Source organism: Strix uralensis, chromosome 1 (assembly GCF_047716275.1).
Source record: "Strix uralensis isolate ZFMK-TIS-50842 chromosome 1, bStrUra1, whole genome shotgun sequence".
Classification (NCBI taxonomy): Eukaryota; Metazoa; Chordata; class Aves; order Strigiformes; family Strigidae; genus Strix; species Strix uralensis.
This window is the reverse complement of record NC_133972.1, coordinates 160,815,036-160,834,977: the sequence shown is the minus strand read 5'-3', so window position 1 is coordinate 160,834,977 and position 19,942 is coordinate 160,815,036. Positions and strand designations below refer to the sequence as shown.

At 36.5% G+C, this 19,942-nt stretch overlaps 1 protein-coding gene across 1 annotated transcript in view; it reads right to left on the bottom strand.

Moving 5' to 3' along the window:
- Positions 1-19,942, bottom strand: part of MTBP (MDM2 binding protein) — a 29,706-nt gene that overhangs the window by 5,111 nt on the left and 4,653 nt on the right. The window contains exons 7-19 of the mRNA XM_074887262.1: positions 19,265-19,382; positions 18,572-18,706; positions 17,677-17,771; positions 16,824-16,896; positions 15,087-15,204; positions 12,292-12,465; positions 11,021-11,143; positions 9,545-9,709; positions 9,103-9,196; positions 7,556-7,711; positions 5,426-5,521; positions 1,653-1,919; positions 148-394 (exon numbers count right to left, since the gene is read on the bottom strand). Coding sequence (XP_074743363.1) covers positions 148-394; positions 1,653-1,919; positions 5,426-5,521; positions 7,556-7,711; positions 9,103-9,196; positions 9,545-9,709; positions 11,021-11,143; positions 12,292-12,465; positions 15,087-15,204; positions 16,824-16,896; positions 17,677-17,771; positions 18,572-18,706; positions 19,265-19,382 — 1,861 coding nt within the window. The remainder of the gene's footprint in view (positions 1-147; positions 395-1,652; positions 1,920-5,425; positions 5,522-7,555; positions 7,712-9,102; positions 9,197-9,544; positions 9,710-11,020; positions 11,144-12,291; positions 12,466-15,086; positions 15,205-16,823; positions 16,897-17,676; positions 17,772-18,571; positions 18,707-19,264; positions 19,383-19,942) is intronic.

Below are 19,942 nucleotides of genomic sequence, written 5' to 3'. Positions count from 1 at the left end.
ATTCACTTACACCAGTGAACAGAATGAAATTTAATAATAACAAAGAGAAATGAAAATAGTTCAGTTAAAAAATTAAAAAAAAATCAAGTTACATGGAAAGAAGTTAAGCAGATAGTTTGTCACTAAGTAAACAACATAAACTTTTACCCTTGTATGTTTCTGGGATCTTGATTCCTTAGCTGGCTTTGAAGTCTCAGACTCGGTTGCACTTATGCAACTTGCTGAGCCAACCTTAGTGGTTACTTTGTGGGGTTGATCAGGCTGTTTCAATGGCATCGAAGCTAAAGAAACTGATCTTTCAGAGCGCTTCCTCGTTACAGCAACTGTATAGTGACTCCCACTACTTCCGCTTGCCTGAGAGAGGAGGGAATCTGTACTCTCAGATTTGGTTAGCCTGGAAAGGGGAAAAAAAAAAAAGGCAAAAAGAACTTTTAGATTTTGTACCGACTCTTTTGGTGCCTTTGTTTCTGCTGTAGTTGTTGCTGCTAAGAGTTTTAAGTACTGTATGTTCTTGCAAACAGCATCTGAAAACAGCAGACAGGACTCATGTAACATTTTTTGAATTAGAACACTTTACTGATTGATTTAGTCTCTGATATGTAGACCCATTGTTCCTCTGATTAAAAATGTCTAGAAACAAACTGAAGAAATGAGATAAGTAAGAATAGAAACTCTTTGGAAGAAGGGGTAGTTTTGCATAAGAACCCTTCACCTAGATAGCTAGGAAGAGCAGAGTTTGCTGGTCTTTAGTCTCAGGGTAAGACTCCACTTGAAACTATCTAATTTGTTCTGGCCTTACAGGAATGTCACAATTCATCTTTAACTATGGGAAGCTGGGCATTACAGTTCTACTGGAACATTGTAATTCTTGATCCTTCAACTGTAAGAGCATTAGTAATTCCAAAACTCCGATTTATGAAGTGCTAAGTACAATTGCATCTTCTTTTCTAACTATTCAGTAAACTGCAAAAGATATGGATATTCCTAAAATCATGCCTCTGTTAAAGGCTTACTGTGGTTAGATTGCAAAGGGTATCAAACTGGAGGAAGATACCAAACTGTAAGGAAGAAGTATTACAGTAAAAAGTGAATTCAGAAGTAGTGCTACATAGCAGTTATTTTTTATTGACGCAAAGAGTTTGCATCTTCAGAGTGAGGACAAGGTACAAAGGGAAATCTTAAAAACTAGAGTTCCAGAAAAGACTTTAATAAACAAGGCTGACAGTAAGTTTGAATTTTGGTAGGTCATCTTATACCAGCAGTCCTTTGGATTAGGAATTGAATTATTCTGTTTGCACAGTGCTTGGCTTTCTACACCTTTAGTTGTTTATTTATAGTGCAACAGCACTGACAGTTTTGGTCCTAGATGAGGCTATCTGTCATCTTTTCAAAGGCACTTGAGACTTTGCAAGATACAACCCCAGATCTCTTAAATAAAAGGTGCCTGTACTGCATGGTTTTGATTAATCTAATGATATCAATGAGAGGTCACACTTGAGGAAGAAAAAAAGAACCTACAGGAGAGGATTACACAGCTAGAACATTGTCTAGATAGCCTCACTGAAAATATTTTGAGATTAAAGAAAAGATGCATTTCACAAGAAACTACTGAAATATTTAACTCTAAAGATTTATTTTACTCAGTGCATTACCTTTTCTTGGGATAAAAGCAATCCAAGTCTTTTGATCTGCGTTTTAGCCTTGATGCCTCTGTTTTGAATTCACTTTGTAAAGACTCTCCATCAGGGACACTTCCAGGCTCTGACAAGACTGCGGGAGATGGGAGAGGGCTCAAGACAACTGGTACAGGGCAGCACTCTTTGGTGCAAGTAGTCTGAGTTTCATAGCGGATAAGGCGAGTTTGAAGTTCAGCATATCCCACATCTCTCTCTAAGGCTCTCCTGTTATCTAGGCAATACCTAAAATTGAAATTGGTAAGAAATCTGTGAAAGTCTCTGCTTTATTACAATCAGAAAAAAAACCCAGAACAACTTACTTTTGACTATCATATAATCTCCAAAACTGTTTTTTGTTTGGACTGGTGTATTGTTCTGAAAGGTACCTTAAAACAGCCCAGTAAATTAACACATCCCTGATGGATTTAGCTATATTTAAGTCTAACTTCAACAAAGAAGCTAAATCATATACTATTTGTAAGTCTTTACTCTGTGGTCTTGCAAATAAGATTTCCATGGACATCAGCACAATTTTTTCCTTGAACAGTAAGTGATGGATTAGGATGCTGACAATGGATTTTTTGCTCCTTATAGTCAGCTCTGTATTAAATTTGTATCATAGGTCTCTCCATTTTAGATTTTACCATTTTTCATATTCAGTCCGTACTTAACAGATGTCACCCCTGTTAACACGCTTACCACTGTGACACTCCAATAAAACAGCGATGAGGATAGCTCTGAGCCCAAGTACACGATGAACCCAGCACACCATAATGGATTCAGTATCTTAAGACCTCAGACCTTGCAAGCATTCACCAAAACTTTTCAGACCCAGAAAATACCAGGTTATTATAAATAAAATTATACACTCTAATATGATAATATGATCATAAAATATGCCTCTGTTTCTTCCTGGAAGAACATAACTTTCCTAGTCAAAAAAACCCAACCAACCAACCCAAGATTTCTCCAGTGCCTATGCCATAAGAGAATCACATCGGAAATGCATGAAGAAAACATCCCAAAGTACAATATATGCAATTTGCAAGTTATGAATGCTTCAGGAACCCCAAAATGCGACAATACTGTCATAATTGTAGGAAGAGCCAGGTTGTGCCAAAAATCAGGTTGCTGTGAGATTGTATTAATTGAATGTAACCATAAGGAAGCTAGGGCATGGTAAGTGTTTTAAATGCTATTTAGTACAGATTCTTTGCTAACTGCACTCTTTGGACATGTAACCTTTAGCTTTGTCTGACATAAGCACTGCTATGTGAGAGATTCACATTTTTTAAAAGCTAAAAATACAGAAGTGTCACTGAACAAGCACAAGCTTCCCAGCCTCCTATCGATTACAAAGAATAAGTGGTTTAATCAACCAAATCAAAAGAAGAAACTGTATTAAATACCATGGAGCTGAAAGAGAACAAGTGAACAGTGATAAGTCAGTGAAACATACTCATGAGATTACAACAATACAAAAATGCATCTTAACTTGTGGAAATGATTTCCAGGATTCCTTGCAAGAGACCAACGTTTCATTGCCCAGTAACTTATGTTACTGCTACTGCAGGGAAATCCAATATTATTCCATCCTTTTCTTAACAAGCATTCTGAACAATGTGAACTATCTCTCAGCCCACCCTGCAAACTACTTAGCAATGTCTCCTACTCTTAGGAACTCTAGACATATTCTTTTATCTCTTAACACAGAGTCATATTAAATGGCTAGATCTGATTTTTCTACTTTCTCCAAGGTATTTTCATATTCAGGGAGAAATTCACTTTTCTAATAGCAGACCAGTGAATCCATTTCTACAGCTGACTAAGACTTTCCACTAGAAATAAATTCATTATCTGATAAGAGTAAGTTCTGTTAACTTACAAATTTCAAGGTATTTAATTTTCCTTATTTATATTCTCAGTCCCCTGAGTAATCACATCCCCTACACAGATAAAAATGTTTTTATCTTTAGAAGTTAAATTGCCATTTTACTCGCTCTGCTTTAACCGCAATTACTTTCTCTTTGCAACACAGGATTCAAGTGTTTGTCACAGGTTCATTACACCAGAAATTTGATTTAATCCTAACTGCTACTCCTGTTTTGTTGACAAGATTTTACATCCAAATATAAATACAGCAGCTATGCAGATGGAAACTGCAATCACAACCGCATGGTACAAAACACATCTGCTCCAAAAGACCATAAGATACGATATTCTGGTTGTACAGCCGTAGGTTTCTCCCTTTCACACTAGTTTCTACCACCTCACTCTACTGGTTCCCTCCCTTATTGCTAGCACATTCTCCTTGTAACATTAATATGCCAGAGCCTCCCTCCTCTCCACAACACCCAGGCCTCCCTGTAGTCTCCACCTGTCCTATTTTGCTAGGATAGGAGGCGGCACAAGGTGTGCTGTGCCTAATTTGAATCCCCATGCACACTCCCGGCTGAGGTCAAGCAGGTCAGCAAGCTACCATATACCAACAGACAACAGCCAAGTGCTTTCTTCCCACACCTGGGAGGACAAATCTGCACTCCTCCTATCTACCCAGTTGCCCCTCTGTGCCTTTTGTTACAAACCTAAAAAGGCTAACAGGCTCATGAGTTACCACTTAGAAAAAGAGAAGAATCAGATAGCTGAACAGATAGCATGACTGCTTCACCTCCCTAGAGAACGCGGCTGAAATTATCTGATATTAAACGTAGGCTTAACCAAACTCTTTGTGCAGTTCATAGAAAAAAAATACCAGCAGTACCATTAGTCACATTCTGATAATCTGAAAATGCGATTTTAGGAGACGGCAGAAATTTGCATGAAGACCGAACTGCCTACGCTTGGTATCCACTGCATTTCTTAATATAGAATCACAGAATCATTCAGGTCGGAAAAGACCCTTGGGATCATCGAGTCCAACCATCAGCCCTACTCTACAAAGCTCTCCCCTACACCATATCCCCCAGCATCTCATCTAAACGACCCTTAAACACATCCAGGGATGGTGACTCCACCACCTCCCTGAATATACTGCATTAAGACTAAGAGTCTGTCTACACAGAAGAGTGACACCGAATTATCTACTCTAGCATTTGTGTACATCCTTTTCCTCTTCTCCTCAACGATAATACTTATATTTTTCTAAACAATTTTTATACAGATACATTATATGATATTTGCCCATCTGAAGCTTTGACAAATAACTAACGCTGGCTGTCTGGGACTAAATACAGTCCTAGCCATACTGATCCTATTGAAGATTCTTACCACTAACACTTGCCTGCTGGTGTTGTTTTCAGGTTTCCTGAACATACAGGTAGCTTCACAGCAGATCTCATAAACCTCATGACTATTAGTCTGAAAGTGCCTACAATTTAATATCAAAGTAGAAACTATGTATGTAGTTCACTCATGTGCTGCTCCAGAGACTTGATATGTACTAGTGAACCCTCTTCCCCTTGTCACTTCTAATTCTGAATTAAAATTTTCAGAGACACTGAGAATAGCTACAGCAGTACAACTTAGAAATAAAACTTAAATGTTTTTACACTGCCATCAAGGCAGGAGTGTTGCGATTTAAATCAGTGAATAAAAGAAAGGGAGAGGTGGCATGTACAAAGTTGCTCCAACAAAGGAAAAGGATACATAAAGTTTTCCATAATTAACGTTCATGTTGCTTGAAATGTTTCTAATTATACCTTGACCAGAAGCCGAAAAATAATTTTGAGAAAAGAAGCCAGGAAACTTACTCAAGTCCATGATAATGGCATCCTGCTGCTTTTTCAAAAGGCAAACCTCTGAGTTTCCGAGGAGTAAGCTCTGGTGTCAAAAGGAATGCGTTTTCACTGAAAGGAAAAAAAATACAGATCTATTTTGACTAGTTACAGTCAGGATAAATTATACTTCCAGAAGTCACAAACAAATGCCTTGACATAGGAAGACCAAAACAGCAAGTCTTGTAGCTAAGCCCTGGGGTACAGCATCAATGGAAAATTAAATCTTTATTGAAGTCAGAATTTAAATTCAAGTAATTAATATCTACTGGGCTATTATTATTACAGAACCTCTTAGACATTTCAACCAGGTTAGAGGTCCCTGCTCCAAATAATTTATCAATAAAACCAGGCAATTATCACCTGATTTCACAATGGGACACCTGAGTAGTAGAATAAACCGAGAGGAACTGGGAACTGCCCTCCCATTTCTAAATCCACTGCTATAATCATTGAATTCCTTTCCTTTAGCTTCAAGTAGTTGTCTCACCTAACAGTCACCTTTCCCAGACTTCATAACCACTTGTCTCCTGTGATATCTGAATTCCAGCTAGTAACTCTCTACAACTAAATGAATGTATTTGAAAGTATTTTGACAGAATAAGCCATAGCAAGACATACAGAAAGAGCTTGCTGCCAGATCCTAGCATACCCTGTAAAGTCACATCCCATTTATCTCCAAAGAAGGGAAGATATGAAGGCAAGATGCAGCAGTATCTGAAACTTACACATTGCTTCAAGTTTTATTCACATAGACTGTCTCTACACCATTACCGCTGGAAGAATTACCAGGAAAAAACATCCCAAAAAGATGTGATGCTGAATCATAGAATCACACAATGGTTTGAGTTGGAAGGGACCTTAAAGATCATCTAGCTCCAACTCCCTGCCATGGGCAGGGACACCTTCCACTAGACCAGGTTGCTCAAAGCCCCGTCCAACCTGGCCTTGAACACTTCCAGGGAGGGGGCAGCCACAACTTCTCTGGGCAACCTCTTCCAGTGCCTCACCACCCTCACAGCAAAAAATTTCTTCCTAGTATCTAATCTAAATCTGCCCTGTTTCAGTTTAAAACTATCACCCCTCATCCTATCACTACACTCCCGGATAATGAGTCCCTCCCCAGATTTTCTGTAGGCTTCCTTGAAGCACTGAAAGGCCCCTATAAGGTCTCCCCAGAGCCTTCTCTCCTCCAGGCTGAACAACTCCAACTCTCTCAGCCTGTCCTTGTAAGGGAGGTGCTCCAGCCCCCGATCATCTTCATGATCCCCTCGAGCAGGTCCATGTCCTTCTTATGTTGGGGGCCCCAGAGCTGGACACAGCACTGCAGGTGGGGTCTCACAAAAGCAGAGTAGAGGGGCAGAATCACCTTCCTCAACCTGCTGGTCACTCTGCTCTTGATGCAGCCCAGGATACAGTTGGCTTTCTGGGCTGTGAACACACATTGCTGGCTCATAATCAATTTTTCATCCATTACCACTCCCAAGTCCTTCTCTGCAGGGCTGCTCTCAATCCACTCATTGCCCAGCCTGTATTTGTGCTTGGGATTGCCCCGACACTTGTGCAGGACCTTGCACTTGGCCTGGTTGAACTTCATGAGGTTTGCACAGCCCCATCTCTTCAGCCTGTCCAGGTCCCTCTGGATGGCACATCCCTTCCCTCCAGTGTGTTGATGGACCACACAGCTTGGCATCGTCAGCAAACTTGCTGAGGGTGCACTCAGTCCCACTGTCCATGTCTCCAACAAAGATATTCAACAGCACTGGTCCCAGTACTGACCACTGAGGAACATGTGGTGGTGTCAGCTTGTAGCACAGCCATGCCAAACGTCTATTGGCAGAATTTTGTGCACCAGGTAATTATTTTGTTATTTGAATGCATAGGAACATCACCATCTCCAGCCATTTCATATTCTGAAAGAACTAAATAGCTAGACTGAGAACCTAACAGTTGATTTCACTGTCAGGCATGTGATGCAAGGATGTTCCACGTTACAAACTCAAATACAGTTAGAGCACTCCGAGACTCTCATTCGGTTGTTATTTACATTCCCCTACATCAGTTCTGAGTATGGTCTTCAGTGGTTTTAATATGCTGGATTCATACCGTTTGGGAATTTGTAGTGGCTGAAGGTCACCAACTGGTAGCCCTTCTGGTGTGAAATATTTCAGTAATTCTTTAGCATCGAGCAATGTCAATGACTCCCGCTGGCTATCTTTATGCCCCAGCAATTGCTCAGAAGAATGTGCAAACATAGAAACTCTGAAAAAAGAAAAAAAAGACCAATCTAAGACTATTATTTTTTCTTTTTGATGTAGTAATCTCATTGTATTGAAAAAGAAAAAAAATCACTGCTAGTCTGAAGCAATTTAAAGTATTTCCTAAGTAAAACGGACAAGGTTCCTCCTTAAGAACATTTACACAAATGTTCATGATGAAGTATATTTGATGCAAATTCTCTACTGAAGAAAGTAATTCCTTCAAGATTTTAGAGCTTGGTTGTGAAATACAACATGGGAAGAATATTAATGACCCCTTTTTTCTATTTATGGACCTGTAGGAACAAAAATTAATTCCCATTTAAAAAAAAAAAAAAAGGGACATACAATATGCAGGAAAGGAAACATAAAGTCACTACTGCCTGCAACTCTCCACTCTATTTTTTTTTTTTTTAGTAGCCACAATCAAGTATAGCAAAGTTCTCCCTATCCCACTTTTAAGCAACATGCTGTACACTGATTCAGGATAAGTAAAAGATAACCAGTTCAGAATACAATGAAATAAACATTAACTGACTATGAAACAGAAAGGTCCTTCAGGAAGCTTTTCAAAAGCTAATTAGAAGGATGATCTTTACCTGTTTGAGAAACAAAAGGCAATAGTAATAATAATACCTATGAGAAAGCAGAGATCTAATGTGAGAATTTCTGACACACAGAACTAGGCCATGGCCAGCTATGGTATTTGAAAGACAGAAATGGGATGGAAGTGACTAAGAAAAAGCCAGTTGGACACCTGGCTCTGAAGGTCTGTCAGCAAAAATGTTAAGACCCAGCAAAGATCATTAAGTCTTATATAAAAGTGAGAGCTAAACTGAAATCAACAGGCAGTATTAAGTCACGCAAAAGTCTACAGCTTTAACTTAAACAACACCGAAGGAAAAACAAAACTGAATTTCAAACAGAAAACCAATAGGATCTTCTACTTTAAAATCACTTGAGACCTGATACTAAGTACTGACTATTCAGGAAATACAAGGCGATTATAAACACATTGTACATCCTGACAAAAACTGCTGTACAATCTTTATTATTTATGCCCTGGGGCATATTGGGGGGGGGGGGGGGGGAAGCGCTTTTTTATGTTTTTCTGCTATGACTACTATTTTCTAGTAGTGCCATTTTGGTAATTTAGTTTTGGAACTATGCTAATTTTAGGTTGCATTTTGTCAATAAAAATCAAAATGATACTACCAAGAAAATACACCGCTGAGAAAGTGACAGAAACTTAGTTTTAGCTTTAAGCAATGTTTCCTCTAAAAGACTATCAATATATTTGAAAACACTTTACAGAATGGCTATCAGTACATACAGTTCCTCAGCAGTGCTGTTCAGTGGCCACTACAAAGAAAATCTCCAGTATGTAACCATTACCTCAGTTTTTGTTTGGTTTTTTCAAAGTTTTCCAAATTCTGAAGAACACATCTTTCTGGCCACTCTAATGGATTTGGTTCCATTAAATCAGACTCTGCAAGAAATATATGGTTAAGAATCTTATTCTTTAAAGAAATATATATACTTTTATAAACTTTTATATATATATTCCTTTATATATATAATAGTAATATTTAATAATAAAGAAAATCTGCCTGGTGCTATGATCAGAAATGTTTTCTGCATTTTTTTTGTCAAGTAAATGAAAGGAAATAGTTAATATGAGGGTAATTTCAGTTTGAAAAAAAGCCTGGAAAGCTACTTTTCTTTTTATTTTTCCCTCTTTTGGCAAAAGACTCTCCTGTTAGTAAAACATTGACAACAGGTATGAAAATACATCAAAAGACAATAAGCAGTGTATTTTCTAAATAATGATACTTACCAGAAGTCACAGTGCATGACCTAGTTTTATCAGTAACCTTCTGTAGAACAGGTTTAGGAAGACTATTGTTGCACAGGTCCAGAAAACATTCCCTTGTAAGTTTTAACAAGTTTTTGAACTCATCAGTAGAAATAACTGGAGGCTGCTCAGTCAATTTCTTTCTTTCTACAAAAGGAGAAAGAAAGAAAAACTACTGCACTTGCTAAGTAACAAAGAATAACTGGAGCCTGATAAAAAACAACCAAACAAGAAAATCCCAGCCCTAAAACAATAATACAAGTAAGTTAACTTGACACTTACTGTTGTACCCTTAGGCAAGGCATGGGTGTTTTATTCCATAGACAAGTGAAAAAACTTAGCAGTGAGAATAGCTGAAGTCACATGTGAATCACCTTTTTACAGTCCTTTAATTTCTGTATATGTGCATTTCTGAATATATCTGGGTTTGAATCCCCCAGAGACAAACATCTGGACTTGCTGAACCTAAACATGAAAAGCTTTAGTGTGCAGAGTCTCCCACCCACCAAATTTTACTGCTTTAGCGTGAGTGTGACTCCAATATAACCGATAGCCTGTTCCAGTCTCTCTGGTCAGAATATCAAGGGTCAGATAATTCTGGTATGACTTAGGATGACCAGCAAATCCCAACTGCTATTAAGTCTTCATCCTAATGGCTAACCCACTCAAACTAAAACACAAGCTCAGGGTTAAGGTAGACAGGAATCTGAGAATGACCACAAGTTGGCAAGGGTGGAAGACAATACTATTAGCAGAAATCTTATTTTCCTTAATCTGGTGTTCTGTTAATTATAATACACTTAAATTATCTTCACAGTATGCCATTTTCAATAACCTAACCAATCTCTCAGAAGCACCTTTTGTTTTAATTAAGACTCTTTGAGCAATGGACTTAGACAAAAAAAAATCAGGACAGTCAAATGTACTTCTCTGCAGTCATGAAAATCTACAGAGGATGACATTTCAGTTATTATTATAAATGATGTATCATGGTAAATGTAACCAACCTCCAAATGCATACTTCTCCTCTGCTGTTTAAGACTGTTGTAAAAAAGAATAAAATAAAAAAATCCTGAAAACCCCAAAACAGAATTCTTGTTTTTGTAGAAGGTACATCCAGCAGTAAGGGTTTTGGGGAAAGAAAAATAAAGAAAACAAAGCAGAGAAAAAATACCACAGAAGTACTCAAAATTATGCTCAAACATTCACAGTATTAGTGTAACAAGCACCTACCAACTTTATTTCAAGTTCAGTGTTCTCTTTTCCTCAGTATTTAAAAGTATCTGACATACCATCATGGATATACTACAAAAAGGTTTTTTTTTTAAAGCTCCACTTTTTTCTTCACAAAGTGATCAATTCACTTCAGTTTTGTAAGGTGAGCACTCACATTCAGTTTAAAATAAAGACCTTTTAAATACTGGTTTGAGAACTACCAGTGCTCTCCCCATTACTTACTGAGATATTCCTTCAAGGCAAACACTTGGAGATGACACAGTTTCTTTTCTCTCTGTACAATCTCCTCTCCACAAAAACGTGGCAGAGACTTGAGAAAGTCAGCAGTACAAAAGCCTGTGCAGACTAGGAGAAATGTATTATTAAGATTCTCTAATAATAAAAAAGGACTTTGGAGACACTAACTCATAACGTCTTGAAAGAAGACATAAACATAGCAGACATACAAATTTCATATTCAAATGAAACAACCAGACTTTCAAATATGGCTGATCACTTAACAAAAAAAAAAAAAAAAAAAGGAAAGGAAATTAATTACAATTGAACACCAGGGAGATAACTTGGAGTAGATGCCTGACGAGTATTTTTTAATTTTCGTACAAAACCAATATAATGACTACACAATTAACATGACTGACAATTAAAGAAGGTAAAAAGATCCCAAGTTTGATACCACGAAAAAAAAGTTTTCTCCCAACATATGGTCAAGGACTTTCAGTCTTCTGACACCATACTAATGGGATTTTAATTAGGACAAATGGTAAGCAGTCAGTCATATCACACACAGATTTATTTCTATAATAAGCGGATAAGATGCAGGTCACTCTGCTCTTTTTCTTGTTACTGAGAGCAAATACACTAATTAGCAGAGTTATCTAGTACGTGTAGTTGTAACAGGACAACTACTCTAAGAGAAATGTCTACATGCTCTTACCTAGTGGAGCTGCTATGATACGAGTGCTAGCTCATATCTTAACCAGTCTGCAGTAATATGGGTATCTGCAAAGTAACTGAAGACATGATCATGAAATCCAACTTGCCTGCCGGCCTTGTAGTTTTTATTTTAAATCATCAGTGAAACAGGCTTGTCAGCAGATAGTTGCCTAAATTCTAGGCATAGGCTGGATTTACACCAACAATACATACTTTTTAAAGTTTTTGCTAATTTGATTTGCATTAATATTATCTGGATGTCCCTGTTCATTAAAACGTTTACAACTGATCAGAGTTATGAGAAATGACTGACTGCAAATTTACATAGATGATTTAAAAAATACAGTAGTAGCAAATTGTGTGAATAAATAAGCTCTTATTATATTTTTTATCAGTTTGAAAATATATTGCTGAAAGAATAGAAATATTAATCAAAATGTAATATTTCTCCTTGTTTTCTCCCTTTTAACACAGACTGGAATGAATAAAAGGAACATAGGAATATTATTAGCATTTGCCTGCATTCAGATACTCTTAAAAAAATAAGTAATAATTCTTACATGACTCTGTTTCTTCTGCTTTTGTCTTTAGCTTTCCATTTACTGCAGCAAAAGTGGCCGTACCATTGATCTGGCTAGCTGAATGAATCAAGGTTGCTTTACATCCTCCAGAGCCATTGCCTCGTAGCAAGAAATAATATCGGCAAGATTCTCCTTTTAGTTCAATTTCTGGAACTTGAAAAACATCAGAACGTGACTGTGAAACACCCTCAGGAAAACAGCTTTAAAACAAGCTGTAATCCACCATCACAATTCTTTCACTTGCTCTCTTCTGTTCTGTGAGAAATCTTACTAACCCCTTTTTAGGAGGCACACTAACTACAACTGATATTTATCCCTTAAAAAGCTACAAACTGAAGAGCATGCAAAATAAATGACCTACAGCAGCTGAGTAGGACCATGCTGCTAGCTTTAAACTAGCATGTTACCAGTACCAAACTCCTGAGACTGTAGCAAGGGCCAGCTTTCTAATGCAGACTACAAAGTACATCTGGCAATTCTTACCACTAACCAAGAGAAATTCTTTAATCGGTCTTAGTAAAGGCAAGCCCTTATCTGGCAAAGTTACGTTTCTACCATGAAACCATAAAGAGTTAGGCAAACAGTGTACTACATATGTAACGATGAGACAGGGGTCTGTTCTGCTAGGTAAAAACAGGCTCTTCTGCATATGTGGATTCAAATAAGGCTAAAGTGTTCACTGGAAAAACATACATCTGTAGAAGAAAGAGGAAATACTGTACATGCTCTCCCAAGGAAGCTGCATTATTCATTAATAAGTTTCGCTCACTGCTTTAGACTTGTGCATAGCCTCAGTGAGAGATAAACACATTCTATTTTTAATCATAGGCATATAGTATGCAGTTTTGAAAATAAATTAATGTAGGACTCGATAATAACATTGAAAGGATGGCTTTGCTATTGTTTTACACAAAAAAGATTTTATAGCACCTTGGTAGATGCAGAATGAATACTTCTTGACGTACTAAATTTTAAAGGTCAAATCACTTAATTTCATAGGATATTTGCAGTACTGTCTCAAGAAATAACTCAAGAAGAGCTTGATGGTTTTTAGTATTATAAGTTTTTGTTAGTAACGAATATTAAGTATTCCAATGTTTCTTGAAAAGTTTATATCAGAGGGGGAAGGGAAGAGAGGGGAAATCCCACTACCTCAATATATAAATCCAGGGAAAAAAGAAAGAAATTAAGAAGAAAGTAAAAAAGATTCCAGACACATTTTCATTCTTGTCCTGTTCCCCATTCCCCTAGTCATTTGAAATATTTTCCTTTTCCAGTTTATCTTGGCATCTCAAACCCTCATGGGAAAGCTTTTATTTCTCATTTTAATCTTAATTAGTATTTGAGAACTACCAATTCAAACAATTACACCTTCCCACAGATCAAAGAGATTAAGGATTTGCAAATCCTTAATATAGTCAGATTAGTGGTAGCCACTAAAATATAAAGTTTTCATCTAAAGGAGCACATATGTTTAAACGGCCATATTTCTCCTATTCTAAATTTTGCTCGAGGCCCAGTAAGAACAGTGTATACTGATCACACTACAGTTAATACTTCTACAAAAGCCTTCCTCTGGAGGACAGGACAAAGATCTTACAGACACTGGGAATCTTGCACTCATTTGACTCCATCAGTAGTATCTCTCCAGTACAGTATAAATGCTGCTGCTGTGATCAGCTCTATAATCACACCCTCTCTGCTCTACCACCTCCAAACACGCAGAGGTCATTTTAAATCTATATGCTACCAGCACCCACTCCACAGAATTAAGCTTCTTGCCCTGTTATACAGCTCTTCCTAATTCCTCTGTTTTTTGCCTATCCCAAAACCAGAATATCAGTCTGTCAGCCATCCTCAGCTGCATACTTGTTTACAGATGCTATCTTCAGTTGACAACAGAATAAGTCACTGTTCCTTTCAATCTGCATGAATTATATATTAGACCACTGTATAAACAACAAAATCACATAAGAAGGCAGAATGCTATGTCTTATCCTGTCCTAGATAAGTACTTTAAGCACACCCAGCTCCTTTTATCCCGGTGTTTTCAAGTCCCTACAAACCTCACAGTCACTATTTGTACAGTGCCTCCACTTGCAGGGCATATATACAGGCTGACTGAGAAACTCCACCCAGTCTTGATCTGCACTGATTCTGTTCTCTCACTTTCTGAATCAAATTTCTAAGCACTGGCACACTGCATAAGAAGAGTTGGCTGTCATCAGTATAGCCCCATAAAGAAGAAGGAGCACGTTCTCAAACACTAGTTAAGCATGCTGGCTCTCAGGTCAATGGAGGCATCCAGCATTTCCTGATGGTTTGTATTCTCCCAGGAAGAGGTTGAAATTGAATGCAAGTGCACTGGAAGAACCTCTGGAAATGCTTATGTGAGAAGGGAAGCACTTATGCTGGATTTCCATCTGCAGAAGCAAACCTCTTTGCCCATGGATTGTACAATCACTTTAGAAAGGTATGTGGAAGCTGGATCTTAACTGACAGATAGGACACAGAAATGGTCTAAAGGAGATGCATTGTTTCCCTAAAGCTTGTCAGGATGTTGTTATCAATTTTCCTCTACAATGAGTCTGCATATCTGAACTCACATTCACCAAAACCTTTTGTGTCAATGAAAGTTACAATCACTAACAATTTCACTGGAGGAAAAAAGGGCATCCCAAATGTATAGAAAAAACCCACCATATACATATATACACACACACATAGATATAACCACAACAAAATATACCTGTAGTCATCTTCCTTTTACCTACCAGTAATGACCTTGGGTTTCTTAGCCATATATTCTTTCCATTTCTTGGTACTCAGCTGGGCAGGGGATGGGATCACTACACTGCTTATATTACATGGCAATGTAAATAAAGCTCCCACCTAAATAATGAGAGCAAATACACTACATGCAATATTACTGAAACTTGTTTTACATTTCATTCTTGAGCTACTGATTTGGCATTATTTCAAATGTACTTCAATTGAAGAAAAACATCTTTGCTTAACGCTTCTGTCATTCACACCAATTGAGATGGAACAGCATTTGACACAGAAGCTGTAAAAACTGTGCTTATTTTTTGCTCCAGTTGAGAGATCATTAACTGCTGAATTTCTATTTCATACATAAAAGGGTATTTGTTACCTATTACAAGTCTTTCAATAATCCGGCTAAAAACACTTCTATAGAGTAGCATCCAGAATGAAAAGAGAATTCAAAGATATAGTTGGCATCAGCAACTCTGCATTCCTTTGAAAAACATGCAAATTTTTTTCCTCCCTACATATCATCCTTTTCAATTAATCAGGTACTGGACTATGATTATGTCTGTACATAAATTTCAGGTCCATAAGCACTAGTAGAAAAAACGCGTAAGTATTTGAATACTCAAGCAATAAAATTATGCTTTTAGAGCTATTAGAAAAGCCTACAAATGTGTAATATTTCCAGTGGTAGAATGAAAAAAAATCCCTATGAGAAATTGTTACCTTGAACACATATTCAATTCAACATGTGAAGACTCTAAAAAGTAGCCTGAGAATATGTTTTAACTGTTTTGGCTTTTTCTTTAAAAGAACTAGTAGAAATGCAAGCTGTTAGATTGTAAAAGATATTTGACCAAATGTCCAGTATCCTCATGTAAAATGAAAGTTACCTGGGATATTTACCAATATAAAAACTATTCCAAAAGATATTTTTGGTACAGTATTAGAAAAAGGACTTCTTTCTTTTCTGGCTGACCATAATGGAGAATGGAGCGGCAGGGCAGGAAAAATGTTACTAAAAAACCTAAATAACAAGCTGAAGATGAAACATACAGCCTGATGATGGAATACCATCTCCACAGTAAATAAAGAATATAAGTTATTCATTAGAACTGTATCAGTATTTTCTGCAAGTTCTGTTTTGATTAGTGTATATAAAATAAATCTATGCCAAAACCAACTTTCCTAAACAAGCATACATCACCTTAAACATTCAGAAAAAACATCTTCAAACTAATACTGTGGGTATGAATACTCATACTATCATTTCCAAGGGGGAAAAAAAAAAAAGGGGGGAAAAAAAAAAGCTTGTAAATGTTTCAAGAACTCTTTTTATCCAAAATCAGAATGGAAAAGCAGAATGTGCACATGCAAAATAAAAAAGCTTATTACTTCAGACTAGCTAGATACATTTTGTAGGCTGCACACCTCTGCCTTTTGCTAAAAAAATAGTTGCATTATGTTAGCACAGAAATTATCTGTCAGAATAGGATTACAAGTTACAAAATGTTTTAGGAGATCGAAACTTAGCTAAGATAAAGAGAAAAACATTCAGTGGGCTTACAAGTTGTCAGGACCTGTATAGCACACACCTTTAAAAGACAAATTTGCTTTAGAACTAAATATTGAAGGAGCTTACACAGACATTAGGTTTAAAAATACTATTCTTCTATCTTTTATGAGCAATATACATTTCTTCATTTTTCTGTTATACCTAAATAAAAAGAAGTTTTTACCTTCCCAGAGAGAGAAGAAATTTGGTCCAAAAGCAGTGTAGATGCCTCCTTGACACTCTTTCTTGCCAGGCTCCTGAACAGAACAGTTTAAGGAACCTCATCTTCACAAAGCACTATATGCATATCTAGCTTACAAATCATGTTACCATCATATTTCAAATATGGACTGCAAGTGTCTAATATTTGATACTCCACTACCACAAAATATACGAAACTCACCTTTCCAGGCAAAGTGGTACACTTGGAAATGTTATATGACAAAATATACCACTGATATCTTTAATATAGGCATGCATAAACAGATATTTATATATTCAAAATCCTGACAGTCTTACACAGCCTAAGCTACTATTGTTACACCAAGACTAGTACCAAAAGTACATAAATTTAAAGCAAAGAGGAATACACCTTGAGATCTCTGCAGCATACACAACTCAAGAGAAAACTCTTCTGCTGTGCCTTGCTGCAGATTTTGCACCTACACAATAAAAACATGATTTGTGGAAAAATGTTTCTATATCATGAAGCACACTATATACATTAATGAGTAATGTATATAGTTGGATTTTTTTAAACTTACACAGCAGTAAATATGTCTCTATTTTTTCCTCACAAATAGCATACACATCAACAGACAAAGTACATGTGCAATAATATAAAAAATAGCTGGTTATTGTCAGTGTAATTTAAATTTCAACATTAAAAAAACCAGATGTGAAGAATTACTATGGCAGGCTAGAATGGAAAGAACCCTTGCCAATCCTCATGAGTTGCTTGCATGGGTAGATCCCGATTGTTTTCTTTCTGCTGTAGACCATTATCAGTAGTAGTTTAGGTCCTTAAAAAAGGATACAGCTCAAATTCCAGATCTGATACAAAAAAGGAAGGTAGATCAGAGAGCACCACCATCTGTAAAAATTCTAGCGCAGGACCATAGTAATGAAAAACCTGAAAAGAGATCAAATCAAAAAATCTGTAACGCTGTATGTATATGTATGCTATCTCAGTAGAACTTCCTCAAATGTTTTGCTGGAGTCATCTGTCTTACAAGTGCAAGAAAAAGAGGTATAAAGGAATACAAAGAGAAAAACATTTCACAATACCATACTAAACATAATTATGTAAAAAACAAGGAAGGTATTAAATTGTGTTTAATAAAACTTAATTTCTAGAATGTCAACCATGTGCATCAAATGAGTTGTAACTCTTATCCAAATTCAAAGAAAAATAGGAAGTACCAGGAACAGACAAATGCAATCAAAAATGTACAGATTTTAACAGAGAAAATAATAATCTCGTAACTGATATCAGTTTTCATAAACATTCATTTTTGTTTTCATCAGTAAATATGATTCTGGTTATCTACTTCCAGTGGAAAACATGAAACAGCAAAAGCAATTAAAAAAATACCAACCAAACAACAAAATTTTAAAATGAAGTAGATGAGGTTAGATAAACACAGATATAATTAATAAATTACATATTTTGAGTATTAAGATTGAACAAAGTCTGAATTTCTACTTGAAAAAAAATTTTGGTATCGCATTGCAAAGAACAAACAGATGAAATTTTAAAGACCTGTTTTGAGAACACACGTGAACAAAAGAAGTATTCCTTAATCTTATATAATCATTACTTTTATGTTTAATTTTCAATTCTGACCAAGCTTTTCCCAATTACTAATTTTCTCAGCAAAGTAAAACAGATGAATTCTGGTGGCTCAAAGAAAGATCAAGAATAATACTTGCCTCTGGCAAAGCATCGGTATTCTTCAATTGTCGTTCTTTTTTAACAGAGAAGGAAGAACTTAAATGTGAAGTGCTGAATGTCTTTGCTGAAGTGCTCTTCATACAAAATTCTGGAAATCTAACTTCTGATCCAAACTGGAAAAAAAACCCAAATAATAAATGTGTCAGAATTATTTCTCTTCAGCCAGTTACATGTATCACTATTTTAAACAATTAGTATTATATTTATTTGCAGCAGATCTGTGAAACTAGGTAAAAACATTACCTAGATAACCATCTACTGTATGCAAAACCTTAATACTGAAAATGTAAACAATGTATTCCACAATCACAAAGCTATCAGTCTTTGTAGAAATTAGATATGCTTGCAACAATGACTTAGAGTTACATAATAATGATTTGTCATAGATACAGAAAATCTAATTTTGAACAAGAAGTTCTAATGCAAATATTTCAGAGGACAGCAACTGGATTTCTGAAATTCAAATCTTGATGCCTTGATCTCATTTATCCTTTCATCATGCTGAAAAGCAAGTTGTTCGCCCACCCACCCAGTTATGCCGCACATTACCTCTTTGAATTACATTGTCAAAACTAAATTTGGCTTAAAGCATAAAATGCACTGTACATTGAATGCTTTAAATGATGTACACAGATGCTTTTAAAAAATAAGCATAGCTGAAGTTATTTTACCTTTCTTTCCCATATCTGAATCTTTCCTCTCCAGAGTTCTTTTATATCAATAATATTCATTACATTATCTGAAGATACAAAGTCTGCTGATAGATAGTCTGCAATCTTTTGCCAGCTACTGTAAAAATAAGGAAGAATTAATCTTACTGAATTTAGTATTACAAATTAACATGCAGTGCAATTTGACTTAATTTACCTATTACCTCTTAGCACTGAATAGTCTGGTGTATGTTAAGACAGACATGTATAGCTTTATATTCCACAAAGTAAATATTATAGAATTGTTGGTTAAGGCTCTGTAAAGGAAGCTGTTCATATGCTCCATGAATGTGAGAGCAAAGAACTTTGTCAAACATCAAATAAGACTGGCAATGGCAAGCTGCAGGCATACCATAGTAAGGTTAGGTGCTAGAAGCTGGAGCAAAGCCAGGTAGCCATCACTGGGGCTATGACTGGCCCATCTAGATGGTTTGTAGTTAGCCTTGTAAGTAAAGATATGCCTGCAGCACAAGTATTACCCAAATTCAACAACAGAGAGAAAGAACAGCCAGCAACTGTGGGTCCTACTTGCAGTTTGTCTTCTAAGAGAAATCAGCACCATCAACAGAACAGGAAGAGTGAGAGAACTTTCATCAGAGGAACTGTGTGACCAAACGACCTCATTTTACATAAAAGGCA